General features: G+C 35.7%; 1 protein-coding gene across 3 annotated transcripts in view; it reads right to left on the bottom strand.

The window, feature by feature from the left end:
- Positions 1-1,006: 1,006 nt before the first annotated feature.
- SYT16 (synaptotagmin 16) overlaps positions 1,007-14,534 on the bottom strand; it is a 275,419-nt gene continuing 261,891 nt past the window's right edge. For all 3 annotated transcript variants that reach the window (XM_037740432.1, XM_037740433.1, XM_017533948.2), the window contains one exon: positions 1,007-2,363. In XM_037740432.1, the coding sequence (XP_037596360.1) occupies positions 2,050-2,363 (314 nt within the window). In that variant the 3' untranslated portion in view covers positions 1,007-2,049. The remainder of the gene's footprint in view (positions 2,364-14,534) is intronic.

Below are 14,534 nucleotides of genomic sequence, written 5' to 3'. Positions count from 1 at the left end.
ATTTTAAAATGAATGCTGCTATTATGTTACTGCATAAAGGAAAGCATAGCAAGACTGTTCTACTTCCCTTTAAACACAAGGCATAAAGAGTAAGAGATGTGAAAAGCCAATTCTTTGTGCCGCTACTTAATCAATCGCACTCAGTTCTACTCAATGACTTAGCCACGCTGCAAAGACCACTCAGCAGTTAATGGATATAATGCTGGAAAAGCACTCTGAGGTCTCCCAGAGAAAGGTAGGGTAAAAAACCCACAGGAGCATGGTTTTAGTACTTATTCCTAATAACTGAGCAGTCGCATATATGAAACTCCCATGACCTGAAAAGTATTTAAGGTATTAATTTATTTGGAAAATTCTCATTTTTCAGTATGAAATCATTCCATTCAAAGACCGAACCCTGAAAGCATAGTAGAGTTATCCTGTGCCCTAGTCTGGTCTTGTCAGGATAACCATTACACACTGTAAGGAATAAATATGTTCTTCAAGTGTTACAGCCTACGCTTACAATCTGTCAAAACGTGGAGCTGAGGAGGAGTTATGTGTTTTTAACTGTACACAGCCATCACTAGCTATCACTCTTCCCACAGACAGGAAAAAGTCCACAATGAAACACAGAAACTAAAAATAAGTGACTGAGCAATTGCTCAGAAGGGCTGCACATTGAGCACAGGGTTAAATGTACATATATTCTTTCCCTATTTTTTTATTACTGCCAATTGTAAGTAATTGAAATTAAGGGCCCAGGCCTAAGAATAAGGAAAATAACATGCATTGCATAAATATGTAAAAGTAAGTAATAAGTAAAATCCCATGCTCATAACCATACAAGATCAGTGTTCTAAATGGCACATGCCCAGATTGCAACTAGTGACTAATATATGTTGCTGCAAATGCCATAAAAAGTGACAGTTATAGGCACTTCAAATGCTCAAAGAAAAATTTTATGTCATTCCACACAAGCTGAAAATAACTCTTCACTCATAGGTGTCATAACATGTTCACTTGGAAGAGTCAGTCAAATCGATATTTATTAAAGACCCACTGTGTGCAATTTACTATGCTCTAGTGATGGAAAATACTCAATTTAAAAAGAGCATGGTTTACATGCAGTACATTCAAAATATTAATATACGAGTATATATAATTGAACATAGAAAAAGCATAATCCAAAAGAACACCAGAATCAGAAAAATGAATAAATCTATGACTGGAATAGTTTTGTTTTGTTTTTTTGTGTGTGTTTTCTTATTCTGTAAGAACTTATTGGCTGAGAAAGACAGCATAAAAACCTTAAAAGTTACAAGTTTGAAATCTTACATATTCAAAAGGAGATAAGTTGTCTTAAAACAGTAGTTTCTGAACTCTTTTCTTGCTTCAAAATGATTCATTTAACCAAATCTCATAGAAACCATAAAATATAAGATAAAAGAGGTATTTAATTAATACAAATTTATTTTATAAGTGCAAGTTTATAATATTTACTTGTTAGGTAAATAAGTGACTGAGCAATTGTTCAGGTTTCTTTGATAAAGAGAAAAATGTGAAGTAAGAGTTTACAGATTAAAGTTAGATTCTTCTATGAGCCTCAGTATCTGATTCATTTCTATATTTTGGAGGGGTTTTTTGGTACCATATTAAGAAAATTCTGATTCATCCACGTAAATGGTTGCAAATGGTAACATTTAACAGCTCCCTTGCAATCTCAGGTTACTCTTCAAGCAAACAAAGACAGCAGGAGAAGCTTTACCCCATGCCCTGAACCAAAACTTGATGATCTGTTGGCACATATTAACTCATCAGTGGTCTTAACTGTGGTATAACACTTTCCATATGGACACTTCACTGTGCATGTGGGTTTTTAAAATTACAATATTTAAATCCAAATCAAACCACTGAGAAACCTGAAACTCCCACTCACAATGTCCTAGGGGTCAATGGATTCTGTTTTTGGAAGCCTGAAACCCTTGCCAGGACACACTGACTTGGTGTCAGTAGACAGCAACACAGGTAACCAAGGTGGACACAGCACACAAATGCAGGTAAGCAAACCTAGGATTCCAGCAAAGCGTGCCATCTGCAGATCTGCTGGCCTTTGGTTTCCTTCATCTCCTCCCAATGATCTTGCTCCTCCTCTCCACTGCTGTTCTGGCCCATGGCAATCCAGCCAATCATCTCTTTACGCTTCATAGTACGCCTGTTATAAACGGAAATCATCAACGTGACATCAGACAGCTGAAAGAGGGCCACCTGGAAAACAAAGGTCTCCTTATAGACGGGATTGGGTTGACCACGCCGAATGGATGTCTTGCAGCGGGACATCTCTTGACCCACAGAATTGAGGAGAAAGAGTTTTCCATATGTATCTAAGATAAAAAAAAAAAGGGGGGGGTACGGGGAAGATGAGAAACATTAGTGCTCTCTGTTGGCTAGATTAGTTGTAACATTTATATGGGCTACAAATTTCTCTTTTCAACATACGGATCAGTATCCTTAAGCCTGACTCCTGCTGTTGGGCAACACATCTTGTGTGAATTATTAAGGAAGGGAATTATTACCTTGAATGTCTAATGTTTCATGTGGCTCACTGTCCACCACACACTGCTGATGTTCATTAGCACCTCTCCATGCACAGCGTGTATACGTAAGTGCTCAGGCATATGTGCAATGGTGTTTGTGGGCAGGCACAGTTCTTCATCTGCATTTATTTATGTAACAAGATAAATATACACATTTTGCTCTACATGGTTTTTTTCACAGTCAAATTGCTATTTTATGCCTAAATTGGAGAAATCTCTTCTCACTTTCTACATATTCATGTGTGGGGTGGAGGGAGAGGGAGAGAAACAGACAGACAGACAGACAGACAGACAGGGTCTTGATCTTTTGCCCAGGCTGTACAGTGGCATGATCACAGCTCACTCCAGCCTTGACTTCTGGGGTCAAAGCGATCCTCCCCCATCAGCCTCCTGAGTAGCTGGAACCACAGGCATGTATCACCATGCCCAGCTAATTTAAAAAAATTTTTTTGTAGAAATAGGGTCTCCCTATGCTGCCCAGGCTGTCTACATACATATCCTTTGGACCACCTCATCCACTCCCATAGTTTCAGTGGCATCTACCAAGTCCATAGGTCTGGCCTAGACTTCTCTCCCAAACTCAAGATCCAACTGAATACTGCACTTCTCTTGAAATCCTACACACGTCTCACACTCAATACGTCCCCAACTCTAAACATTTGCTGTTCCAGTGTTCCCCATCCCTGTGAATAGTATGATCATTTACCCAATTATCCAAGTCAGAAATCAGAACCTCATTTTTAACAAGACTCACTTCCTCATTCCCAGTCCACCCAATCAGTCACCAAGTTCTGTTGATTCTACCTCCCAAACAACTCCCAAGCCTACCCACTTCTTCCATCCCCAGTGCCTCTGAACTCTGTGTACACTTAAGCTCAGGTCACCGGCGTTTCTCACCTATATTACCGCACATTTCCTCACTGACCTCCTAGTCAGGGGGTTGCCAGAACGATCTCTGTAAAACACAGATCTGGCCATGTCACTCTCACTAATAAACATAAACTAAGTCTTCAATACTTTCCACTAGCCTCAGGATAAAAGCTCAATTTCTTGGTGTAGACTCTCTTCTTTGGCCCTATCTTCTAGTCTCATTGCTTACCACTGCTGCCATTATACACTGCATTCTACTACATCAAACTTCCTCCTTTCCTCCAGCCCAGTTTGTTCCCTTTCCTTTCTCATCTGTACATGCTCCCCATGCTATGACATCCCAACTGATGCTCAGCCTCCTATGACTTTTGTTCATTAAGTTCAGCTTGGATATCACTTTATCTGGGAATATTTGGACCTTTCTGACCTTTCTCCCTCACTCCTACCAGCTCTGATAACCTAACCATCCCATAGTCTCCATTAAAACCTAGTTTTAGCCTGTCTCAGCACTTATCACCAGTATTATCACTGCCTATTTGCTCATCTGCAAAGACACAGTTTCCCAATGGTAGAGAGAGGGACTGCCTTATTAACCATTGTACCTCTGATGCCTAGCTCATGCCTAGCATGCACTAGACCTTCAATAAATATTTTACAATGAATGTTCATGCCTAGTCAGGAAGCTCAACTTTCTTTTTCTTTCCATCTCAAGTTTTCAAGCTTGTACAATGAAGCTAAACCTCCTCATTGTATAACCCCTTCATTAGAATGCCAGAAAACAGTGACCAGCCTCATTGTAAAAAGCAAAGAAAACATACAAATTTTACCCACATGATCTCCTTTTGCTAAAATTTCTGAATGGAACCATCATAAAATAATTATCTCCTCAATTATATTTTTATTAAAATCAATTTATAAATGTCCTGACCTTTATCTACAAATTTTACTATTGACATGTGCACACTATTCTCTTAAAAAATCAAAATGTTAGGGTGTTTCCCAAATTCTGTCATTCTGTACATTCTGTTCAATGCAGGCAGCAAGCTGATTAGTGTTTACTGCTCATTTTCCCACCTAATGACCAGTCAAACTTTTTAAAGCATAAACGCAGATCTCTGTAATTTACTGTTCTCTCCAAGAGCATTGTAAAATAGGAAACAAATTACAACCTGCAGTTTTCTATGTTGATCTTTTTCTATTCCAGTTTGATGTGTTATTTTATGCAGTTATCTGCTGAGAAACACAAGGTGTGAAATTACACATCAGGTGTGAAAACACTTCTCTGTCTCAGAAACAGGGCTCTCTACTCTTCAAACTGTTCTACAGAAAAGCTGTCAGAAATCCAGCAATGAGAGAGTGGATTTGTGTTTCTGAAGCTGCATAGCTACATGATTCCTGTAGAAAAAGTTCAATCCAGTCACCAAACTGATTGGGCAATTGTGCTGCCAGGTATAGCAGTGGGAATTGGGTTAATCTTGCAAGCAAAAGCATGTTCATTTTACAAAGAGAGCCATTTTAAGCTTTATCCTGTCATAAGATTATTTTCTAATTATGAGAAAGGCCACTTACTACCAAACCACTATCGCTGAAGTTGGATTGTATAACTCAGAGAAATAATAATAATAATCTTATAAGCAATCCAGTCTGAAGACACCAGACCAAAGGAAGGAAAATGTTCATTGTTCTACTTCAAAAGGGAAACTTCTATTAACACTAATAATGTACTTACTTCTTAACTTCCAGAGCAGAGGCTGTGCCCAGGAAATTCTTCTTCTATGGAATAGCTGGAGAACATGGCCAGGGTCTTTTGGGATTCAGTGACTTACTCTGATGAACACCAGTCAGAATGAATGGAGAAAGACTCTAGCTAAGTAAATATGCCATTTAAATAAACTCTGTTTTAATCTTTGGAAACTGGTAATAGTGGCTACAAAACAATGCTAGGCAGTATTTTCACTTCTGGTGATGATTCAGAAAGCTTTACACTATCTTTAGTAACTCAGAACCATTAGCAAAACATTGAATGGGTCATAATCCTTTGACAGCCTTGTCAACTACTTTACTAGTCACTTGCCTTTTTCTTGTTAAAGGAAGATGCCACTGGTACTAAAATATTTATAAAAGTACATAATCCCTAAATTATTATGACACAAAAGTATGCTATTTGGAACTCAGAAGGCATTTTTCCAAAGAAACAACATGGTACCCAGTAGTTATACAGCCCACACAAAATACCTACCTATTTGCAGCATAATTTTCTACCAATTGCTGAGCTGAGCCTTGGCCTAGGGGTCAGAAGAACTATGATTCTCTGGGATACACGGCAAGGGAAAGAAATTTGGCCATTTAAACTTCCCTTCTCTTTTATTAATATGTATAAAGTATTTAAACATATATGAGAAAAAATAACATCACACATACTGACAGGATGTTTAGAATTTGTCATATACACTACTAATGTTTTTGCTTGATTGATTTTTAAGAAATAAAACATTGCAATTAAAGATCCTTTAGTTTCCCTCTTTGATCCTATCCAAATTCTTTTCTCACCAAAGGTAACTATTATCTTGGATTTGGAGTTTTCCATTTTCATGTAAGTTTTCCATTTTCATGTCATATTTTAGACATTTTCTTGTCTAAAATATATTTAATAGAATTTTTCACATTAGAAAAATTTAACATTGTGGTTTATGTATTTCCAAAAATTATTTAATTTTCCATTATTTTATATTATCTCTATGTATTTATTTTACCTTCTGTGTATAATATTCCAGTGTATTAATAAATTATAATTCATTTTTCCATTATCTTAATGAACATTCAATTGCTTATAATTACCAAAAATTAAAAAGATTTCAGTGAACATTTTTCTCTATTTTGCATTATACGAATATTCAAAAATTTCTCTAAGATATACCTAGGAGTGAATGGCTGTGGTCTTTACAAATTCTAGACACAAATCTTTGCTAGTTATATTAATTGAAAATACCTTCTACCTGCCTTTCAGCTTCATTTATAGTCATTTGCAGTGCAAATGTTTTAAATTTTGTGGAGTCAAGTTTACTGGTGTCTTCTTTTAAGTTGATGCTTTTTTAAAGAAACCCTACCCAAACTCAACGGTCTCCCATATTATCTTCTGAATCTCAAGATCTTGTTTTTCACATCTGATTTTTAATACAGCTGTAAATAAGCTTTGCATGTGGTGTGAGGTAGGGATCTAATGTTTTTTCTATATGGGAAGGATTATTCATTAAATAATCTATTGTCTCCTCACTAAGTTGTAATAGCATATCTGTCAAATATCAAGTTTCCAAGCTTTGGTGTCTTTCACTAAGTCTGAGAATATTTATTATCATCACTTTATAACACGTCTTGATATCTGCTAGGGATAATCCTTCTATCATCTTTTTAAAAGCTATTTTAGTTATTCTAATCCCTTGCTGGGTTTAATTGGCTCTTGCATATGAATTTTAGACTGAGCTTGCCAAGTTCTGTAAAAACAAAACATGATTTAAAAAAACAAACTACAGCAAAAATACTAAGAAACACTTAGGATTCTGATTGTTATTGTACTGGACATAAAGATTAATTTGAAAAAAAATTGTTTCTACAATATGGCTTGTTCTTGCTAATGAACATAGTATATATAGATGTGTGTGTGTGTCTGTGTGTATGTGTATAGTTTCCCTTTGTGTCTTTCATAAAGTTATTTTACTATAATTTTCATATTCATCTTTTATTATCTTTTGGTATCTTAGATATTTTGTTGCTATTATACATAGTAATGTTTTAAAGCTCCACTTTCTTATTGTTGCTGATGTATTATAACAACTGATTTTATATAAGAAATATTATTTTACAGATTTTTATTTTTAATGTTGATAATCATTTTCTGCAAATAATGGCAGCTTCATTTCTTCCTTTAAATCTTTAAATGTATATTTATTTTTCTTATTCTACTGAACTGCCTCAAGCTTCCAGTATAATATTAAACAAAACTGCTGGTGAGAATGCTTATTTTGCTTCTGACTATAAAGGGATTTGAGGATTAAGAATGATAATTGGTAAAGATTTCCTTAAAATATCCACTGTCAAGTTGAGCAAGTTATTTTCTGTGCCACATTATTAGTTACTGATATTTACTACCATATCCACCATTCTAAGATCTTTCCTGGGTGAAGGATATAAATCCTTAAAACTACATTCCCCTAAATCTCTTATCATTAAGGTTCCACTAATGAAAGCTATTTGCAAGAGACGGGAAATTGGAAGGAAAGAGAGTCCGAGTTCCCTAGAAACAGTTGCAGGCATGTGTAGGCATTAATAAATGACAATAGAAAAATTTTGCCCATAGTGATCATTAGTAGATGAGAATGGAAAAATTTTGCCTATAGTGATCAACGATCCCTATAAAAAATCACCTGTTTTGTGTGCACACAGTTTAGAGCCTATTGACATCTTTCCTGTTATGCCTTGTACTCCTGAGCTTCCAGAAAACAGTCTTCCTGATCTTTACTCCCTTGTCTTCCAGTGTTTAAATGCAATAATAGCTTCTTACCTAGCTTACCTAGAATATTTGGTATTTCCTGAAAATGTGTGACTGATACAGTAATTGGTAACCTGAACTGGAATGTTGCTATCATAAAAATAAAATAAGATTGGAGATTGGCCTAGAAGTTGGGTGTCAGGTAATGAAGAAACTAACAGCAGAGGATATAACAGTGATATCATAATCCTTATTATGAGATGGTAAAACTGCCACCTGCTATAACTTAGAATAAAGAACATGTGCCTAATGAGTTTGTTGCTTTTGAAAATGAAATTGAAAAACTGGATGTTAAAAGTATGTATTCAGTACTACTGGCTGCATTTAGGGGGAAGAGGGGAAAAGTTAAGCTTAGGAAGGAACTGACCAGTATGCAAGAAAAAAGAGAAAATACAGAAATTCAGACTTTTTATGGCTGGAAGAGTTTAATGATTCCACATCTCTAAAGAAAGAGATTTTAAAAGGCTTTGAGCCACAAAGGCCCAATAAACTGTCATAGGTAAATAATGTGATATTTAATTCAGGTCAAATATCAAATTAAGGGTGTGGTCTTTACACCAGATTTGAATTATCTAAGCCTGTGACTGAGTTGTGAAAAATGGAATATGAGAAGTGATAAATGTCACCTTCAATCATGGTTATATTCAACCACTCCCACCCAAGCAAGAAATCTCCCATGCTGTCTATTCCCTTTCCATGACAACAATGGAGGACACATTTTGAATATCATCACCTCAGTAAATAGGGAGTGCCTGTATTCCCGAGTTACAGCTTAGAGAAGAGTCACATGACTACTTTGGACTGTAATGCAAAGCAGAAATAAGCATTTGCTGTGTGAAGCCTCTGAAAGAGCAGGGTTTAATTGTCACTGCATCATAGTCTAGTCTATATTAATACATCTATTACAAATCTGCTAAGATTTTTTGTCAGTAATGAAAAGTGCATTTTGCCAAAAGTAACTTTTTGTATCTACTGAGATAATCATAATTTTTTTCAAAAATTTTATTCTTTAATCAGAAGCTTTTATTTGCATCTACTGAGATCATCATAAGTCTTTCTCATAAACCAGTTAATATGGTGAATTACACTAGCAGATTTTCCTAATATTAAATTGTTCTTGCATTCCTGAGCTAACCCCAATTTGTTGGTAAGTAATGGTTTTCTTACTTATATATTGTAAAGCTACGTGGACCCAATATAAATTGCAATGTGTTTATACTATAAAGTGGTGTGAGGAAAGGGGACAGGGAAAGACTGGGAAAAATAGAGAGATCTTATTCTTTTATCTATCTTTTACATAGCAATTTTTGTCCCGTTATATTTTATTATGACTACTGATACATTTTGATTTATATTTATTGTTCAGTATGTGCTTTCTATTTATCATGCATTTTCTATGCTTTATTAAGAAATATTTTCTCTGCTTTCTACTGAATTGAATTTATTTGCTTTATTCTCATTTATTCCCCCTATTGGTTTAAAAGATTAAAATTTTAATATGTTCACTTGGTTTAATGTCTAACATTAATCAAAATCTCTACTCTCTTCTATTTTTAAATCTCTTAATTTCTTAAATAGACTTTATATTTTAGAACAGTTTTAGTTTCTTAACAAAATTGAACAGAAGGTACAGAGATTTCCCATAAACTCCCTGCTCCCACATACATACAGCCTCCTAATCTCTTCATTGTAATACTAGTATTTCTTTTCCTTGAAGCATTATCAGTCTAACACCCAGCTGTCATATGTCTTACTCAGAACCTGGGTTTGCAATATGCTCTGATCTCTCCCCAGTGTATTTTTTTAATATTTTTTAAATTGTGTTAAAATATGCACAACAAAATTTACCATTTTAACATATTTAAGTGTACATTTCAGTGGTATTAAATACATTCATAATGTCATACAACCATCACCATCATCCACCTCCAGAACTCTTTTCATCTTGTAAAAGCTGAAACTCCATAATATCCATTAAATAACTCCCCATTTTGCTCTCCTCCACCCCCTGGCAACCACCATTTTACTGGCTTTTATGATATTTTTTTCTACTCTAAGTACCTCATATAAGTGGAATCATCCAGTGTTTGTCTTTTTGTGACTGGCTTATTTCACTTAGCATAAGTGAACCTCAAGTTTCTTCCATATTGCAGCATATGTCAGAATTTTTTTCCTTTTTAAGGCTGAATAGTATTCCTCACGTGTATATACCACATTTTGCTCACACATTAATCCCTTAATGGACACTTAGGTTGATTCCACATTTTAGCTATAGTGAATAATGTTGCTATGAACATGAGTCTACAAATTACTCTTTAAGACCCTGCTTTCAATTCCTTGGAGTATATACCCACAAATGGATTTGCTGGGTTATATGGTAATTCTATTTTTCATATTTCAGAAACTGTCATACCGTTTTCCACAGAAGCTGTACCATTTTACATTGCTACCAGTAATAGACAAGGGCTCCAACTTTTCCACATTCTCATTAACGTTTGTTATTCTGTGTGTGTGTGTGTGTGTGTGTGTGTGTGTGTGTGTGTCTGTGTGTGTGCATGGGTGCATGTTATAGTAGCCAGCCTAATGGTGTGAGGTGGTAACTCACTGTAGTTTTGATTTGAATTTTCCTGATTAATGATTTTGAGAATCTTTTCATATTTCTATTGGTCATTTGTATAACCACTTTGGAGGAATGTCTATGCAAGTCTTTAATCAGATTTTTAAAATCACATTGTTTTGTTGTTGTTGTGTTTTAGGAGTTCTCTGTATATTCTGGATATTAGTTTGTTATCCAGTATGATTTGCAAATATTTTCTCCCATTCTGTGGGTGATCTATTTGTTATCTTTTGATGCACAAAATTTTTGAAGTCCAATTGTCTATTTTTAATTTTGTTGCCTATGCGTTTGCTGTTATATCTAAGAAATCACTGACAAATCCAATGTCATAAAAGTTTTCCCTGTTTTCTTCAAAGAGTTTTACAGTTTTAGGTCTTACATTTAGGTCGTTCATCCATTTTGAGTTCATTTTTATGTATGGTGTTAGGTAAGGATCCAACTTCATTCTTTCGCAGGTTGAGATCCACTTTTTCCAGCATCATTCGTTGAACAGGCTATTCTTTTCCCTTTGAATGGTCTCGGCAGCCTTGTGGAAAATCATATGGAGTCTCTTTGCCTTTCCCATATTTATGCAATTTCGATCTAGAATTTTATTGCCACTTTGTGACTGTACTCCCAATATTAGTCATTTTTACTACTGCTCCTGTTTTTGCTTTATGCAATCCATGCAGGCTTCTATTTACTTACATGTTAACCAATTTATACGTTCATTTTTCCTTATTGTTTCTCATTATTTCCTTCTAATTTCAATTTCTTTCTTCCTGAAATGCATCATTTAGTTGTTTTTTCTAATGAAATATTCTTTCAAATATGGTGGAAAATATCTTTATTTTTCCTTCACTCAGGGAACAAAACGCTAAGCTGAGTATTCTTCTCCCAATGCTTCAATATTCTTTTCACATTGTCCTCTGGTTTCTATTAATGTCAAGAAGTCTGTCCTCAGTCTTACTGTGATTCCTCTGTAGGTAACTGGGTTTTTTAACATCTTCATTGCAGTATAATTGACGTACCATGTAATATGGTTTGGCTGTGTCCCCACCCAAATCTAATCTTGAATTATAGCTTCCACAATTCCCACATGTTGCAGGAAGGACCTGGTGGGAGGTAACTGAATCATGGGGGCGGGTCTCTCCCATGCTATTCTCATGAAAGTGAATAAATCTCATGAGATCTGATGGTTTCATAAAGGGGAGTTTCCCTGCACAAATTCTCTCTTGTCTGCTGCCATGTAAGACACGCCTTTCATCTTTCATCATGATTGTGAGGCCTCCCCAGCCACATGGAACTGTGAGTCCATTAAGCCTCTTTTTTCTTTATAAATTACCCAGTCTCAGCTACATCTTTATCAACAGCATAAAAACAGACTAATACACCATGGTAACTATCTTTTCTTTCCTATTGTGCTTAATATTTTTTAACTTTGATATCATTGTGAGAATTAAATGAGTTAATATAGAAAAAGAAATATCACCTATGTACTCAAAAAGTTAGTGCCTCATCTAAATTTTCATATAAAATTGCCATGATTCTCAGCAGACAGTGGCTCTTCATACACTATATTTAACAAAAACTGGACCAGGATTTTAAAAGAAGGTCAGATGTCTCATATCTGTTCATTTTCATTGAGTCTTTTTTTTCCAGCACTCTATTTGTAGAGTGCACTTTCTGAATTCCACTTGTTCTTCACACAAAACATGAGGGAGCTTGATTTGCTTGTTTTTCTTTCCTCTAGTCTCTGCTATTGTGAGTGCCTAACAAGGTTAATATGCTGCCGCTGCTGCTGTTATTATCATTTGAGGTGTAATTATCATGTGTGGCTAATCATGCACATGCTGAGAAGCTGGGGAAGTTGTTTTTAACTGGAGAGAACATCTTAATGATAGTTTTGATGAGGACCATTATACATATATATATATATGCACAATGCAGAAGGAGACACAGCAAAGATGAAGATGGAGAAAGAGAACCTGTCAACACAATAGCCAACTTTAAAAAACGTAGCAGTGTACCTGTAACACTAGCTTGTTAACCTCATTTAATAAAGGAAATGTAATTCAGAGGTTAAATCAAATGTTGAGGCCATGCAGCAATTGGCTAACACGCCTAGGATAAAAACAGAATAGAGCTGCTAAATTATTACTGAATTGCTTTCCCGTGAAGCCAAATTCAAAAAATAATCAAATGTTTCTCTTACTGCTGACTTTTCCAAAAGCATTTGCAAATGCACATCAGGATTTCAGATGTCTGCTAGACACTATACACTGCTTTTTCACCCGGACCATTAGCCAGGGACAAACCTGGAGATTATCATTTCCCATCAGAAGATTTGTAGACTAGCCTATAGCATCTAAATAGCAGTAATAGTTTTGAACATTGACCACATGTACTAAATAAGACATGACCTTGAAAATGGCTGGAGTGATATTTGGCACACTGCTACTTGATTCAAACTAAGATAAGTTCATGCTGCTACTGCACTTATATACTGTTTATAAATAGGCTATATATGCTAGTTACAGTAATTTTCAAATAGCCTATTTTATCTTCCTTAGCCTTCCTATGTGATTTTTAAAAAAATCACAACACTTTATAACATGGGCATTTTCACCAAAATATGATTGCCAGACAGATATATAGAAATGAATTTAGAAAAGAAGAAATGATCCTCCAAATACTGTCCCTTGTGATAGATGTGGTTTATGAAGGACACTATAGAAGATGCCCTCTGGTTCAGATACTCGGTACTCCATCTTTTTTTTTTTTTTTTCATTCTGTCACCCAGGCTGGAGTGCAGTGGCACAATCTTGGCACACTGCAACCTCTGCCTCCTGGGTTCCAGCTATTCTCCTGCCTCAGCCTCCCAAGTAGCTGGACTTACAGGCATCCACCGCCATGCCTGGCTAATTTTTTGTATTTTTAGTAGAGATGGGGTTTTGCCATTTTGACCAGGCTGGTCTCGAACTCCTGACCTCAGGTGATGTGCCTGCCTCGGCCTCCCAAAGTGCTGGGATTACAGACATGAACCACCATGCCTGGCAGGTACCCCATCTTTCTGATCCAAAGTTGATGCAGGGGGATAGAGTGACATCTTGAGATGTCATGTTAACTTAAAAAAAAAAGTATTACCAACCACCGAAGTCCCTATCAATGGCTAAGACTCATATTTTATTTTTACCATCTTGACCCAGCTGATCTACTTCAGACCACACTAGACTATATTCCCAGTATTTTCTATTTAAAATGTAAAACATATAGAACATTTGAAATAATTGTACAGTGGAGGCCCATATACCCACCACCTTGGGTCTGTTTTATTTTCTCACCTATCTGTGCCTCTATTCATCCATTAATCCATTTTAATTGTAACTATTGTTGCTTTTCACCCCTAAACATTTCAGCATGCACTTCATTAGCTAGAATTTAATACTTTACAGTTTTTTTAAGGTAAAATTTACCTATAGTGAAGTGTACAAAGCTCAGTGCCACTCACCAAGTTCTGACAAATGCATACATCCATTTAACTCACATCCCTATCAATACATATAATAAAAAATTAAAAATTAAAAAATACAGAATGTTCCCATCACCCCAGAACATTTCCTCATGTCCCTACCTAGTATATCCTAGCACCAATGCCATTCCTAATGCAGCCACTCCTTTGCTTTTTTTCCCACTACAGTTTTGCTTACTGTAGAATTTCTTACCAATGGAATCAAGCAGTAGGTACCACAGTAAGATTGTGAGATTCCTCCATGCTGTTGAATGCCTATTTTTAATTTTATTACTTTTTATTGCTGAACAGTATTCCATTATATAAGTATATCTTAATTTGCTTATTTACTCTTCTGTAGATGGGCATGAGGACTGACAAGTTTTTGCCATTATGAATAAAGCTGCTAGAAGCATTCTTGTACGGGTCTTTCTT

The sequence above is a fragment of the Cebus imitator genome, unplaced genomic scaffold (assembly GCF_001604975.1).
Source record: "Cebus imitator isolate Cc_AM_T3 unplaced genomic scaffold, Cebus_imitator-1.0 Scaffold83, whole genome shotgun sequence".
Classification (NCBI taxonomy): domain Eukaryota; kingdom Metazoa; phylum Chordata; class Mammalia; order Primates; family Cebidae; genus Cebus; species Cebus imitator.
The sequence above is the reverse complement of the archived record's forward strand: the minus strand, read 5'-3'. Positions and strand labels throughout refer to the sequence as shown.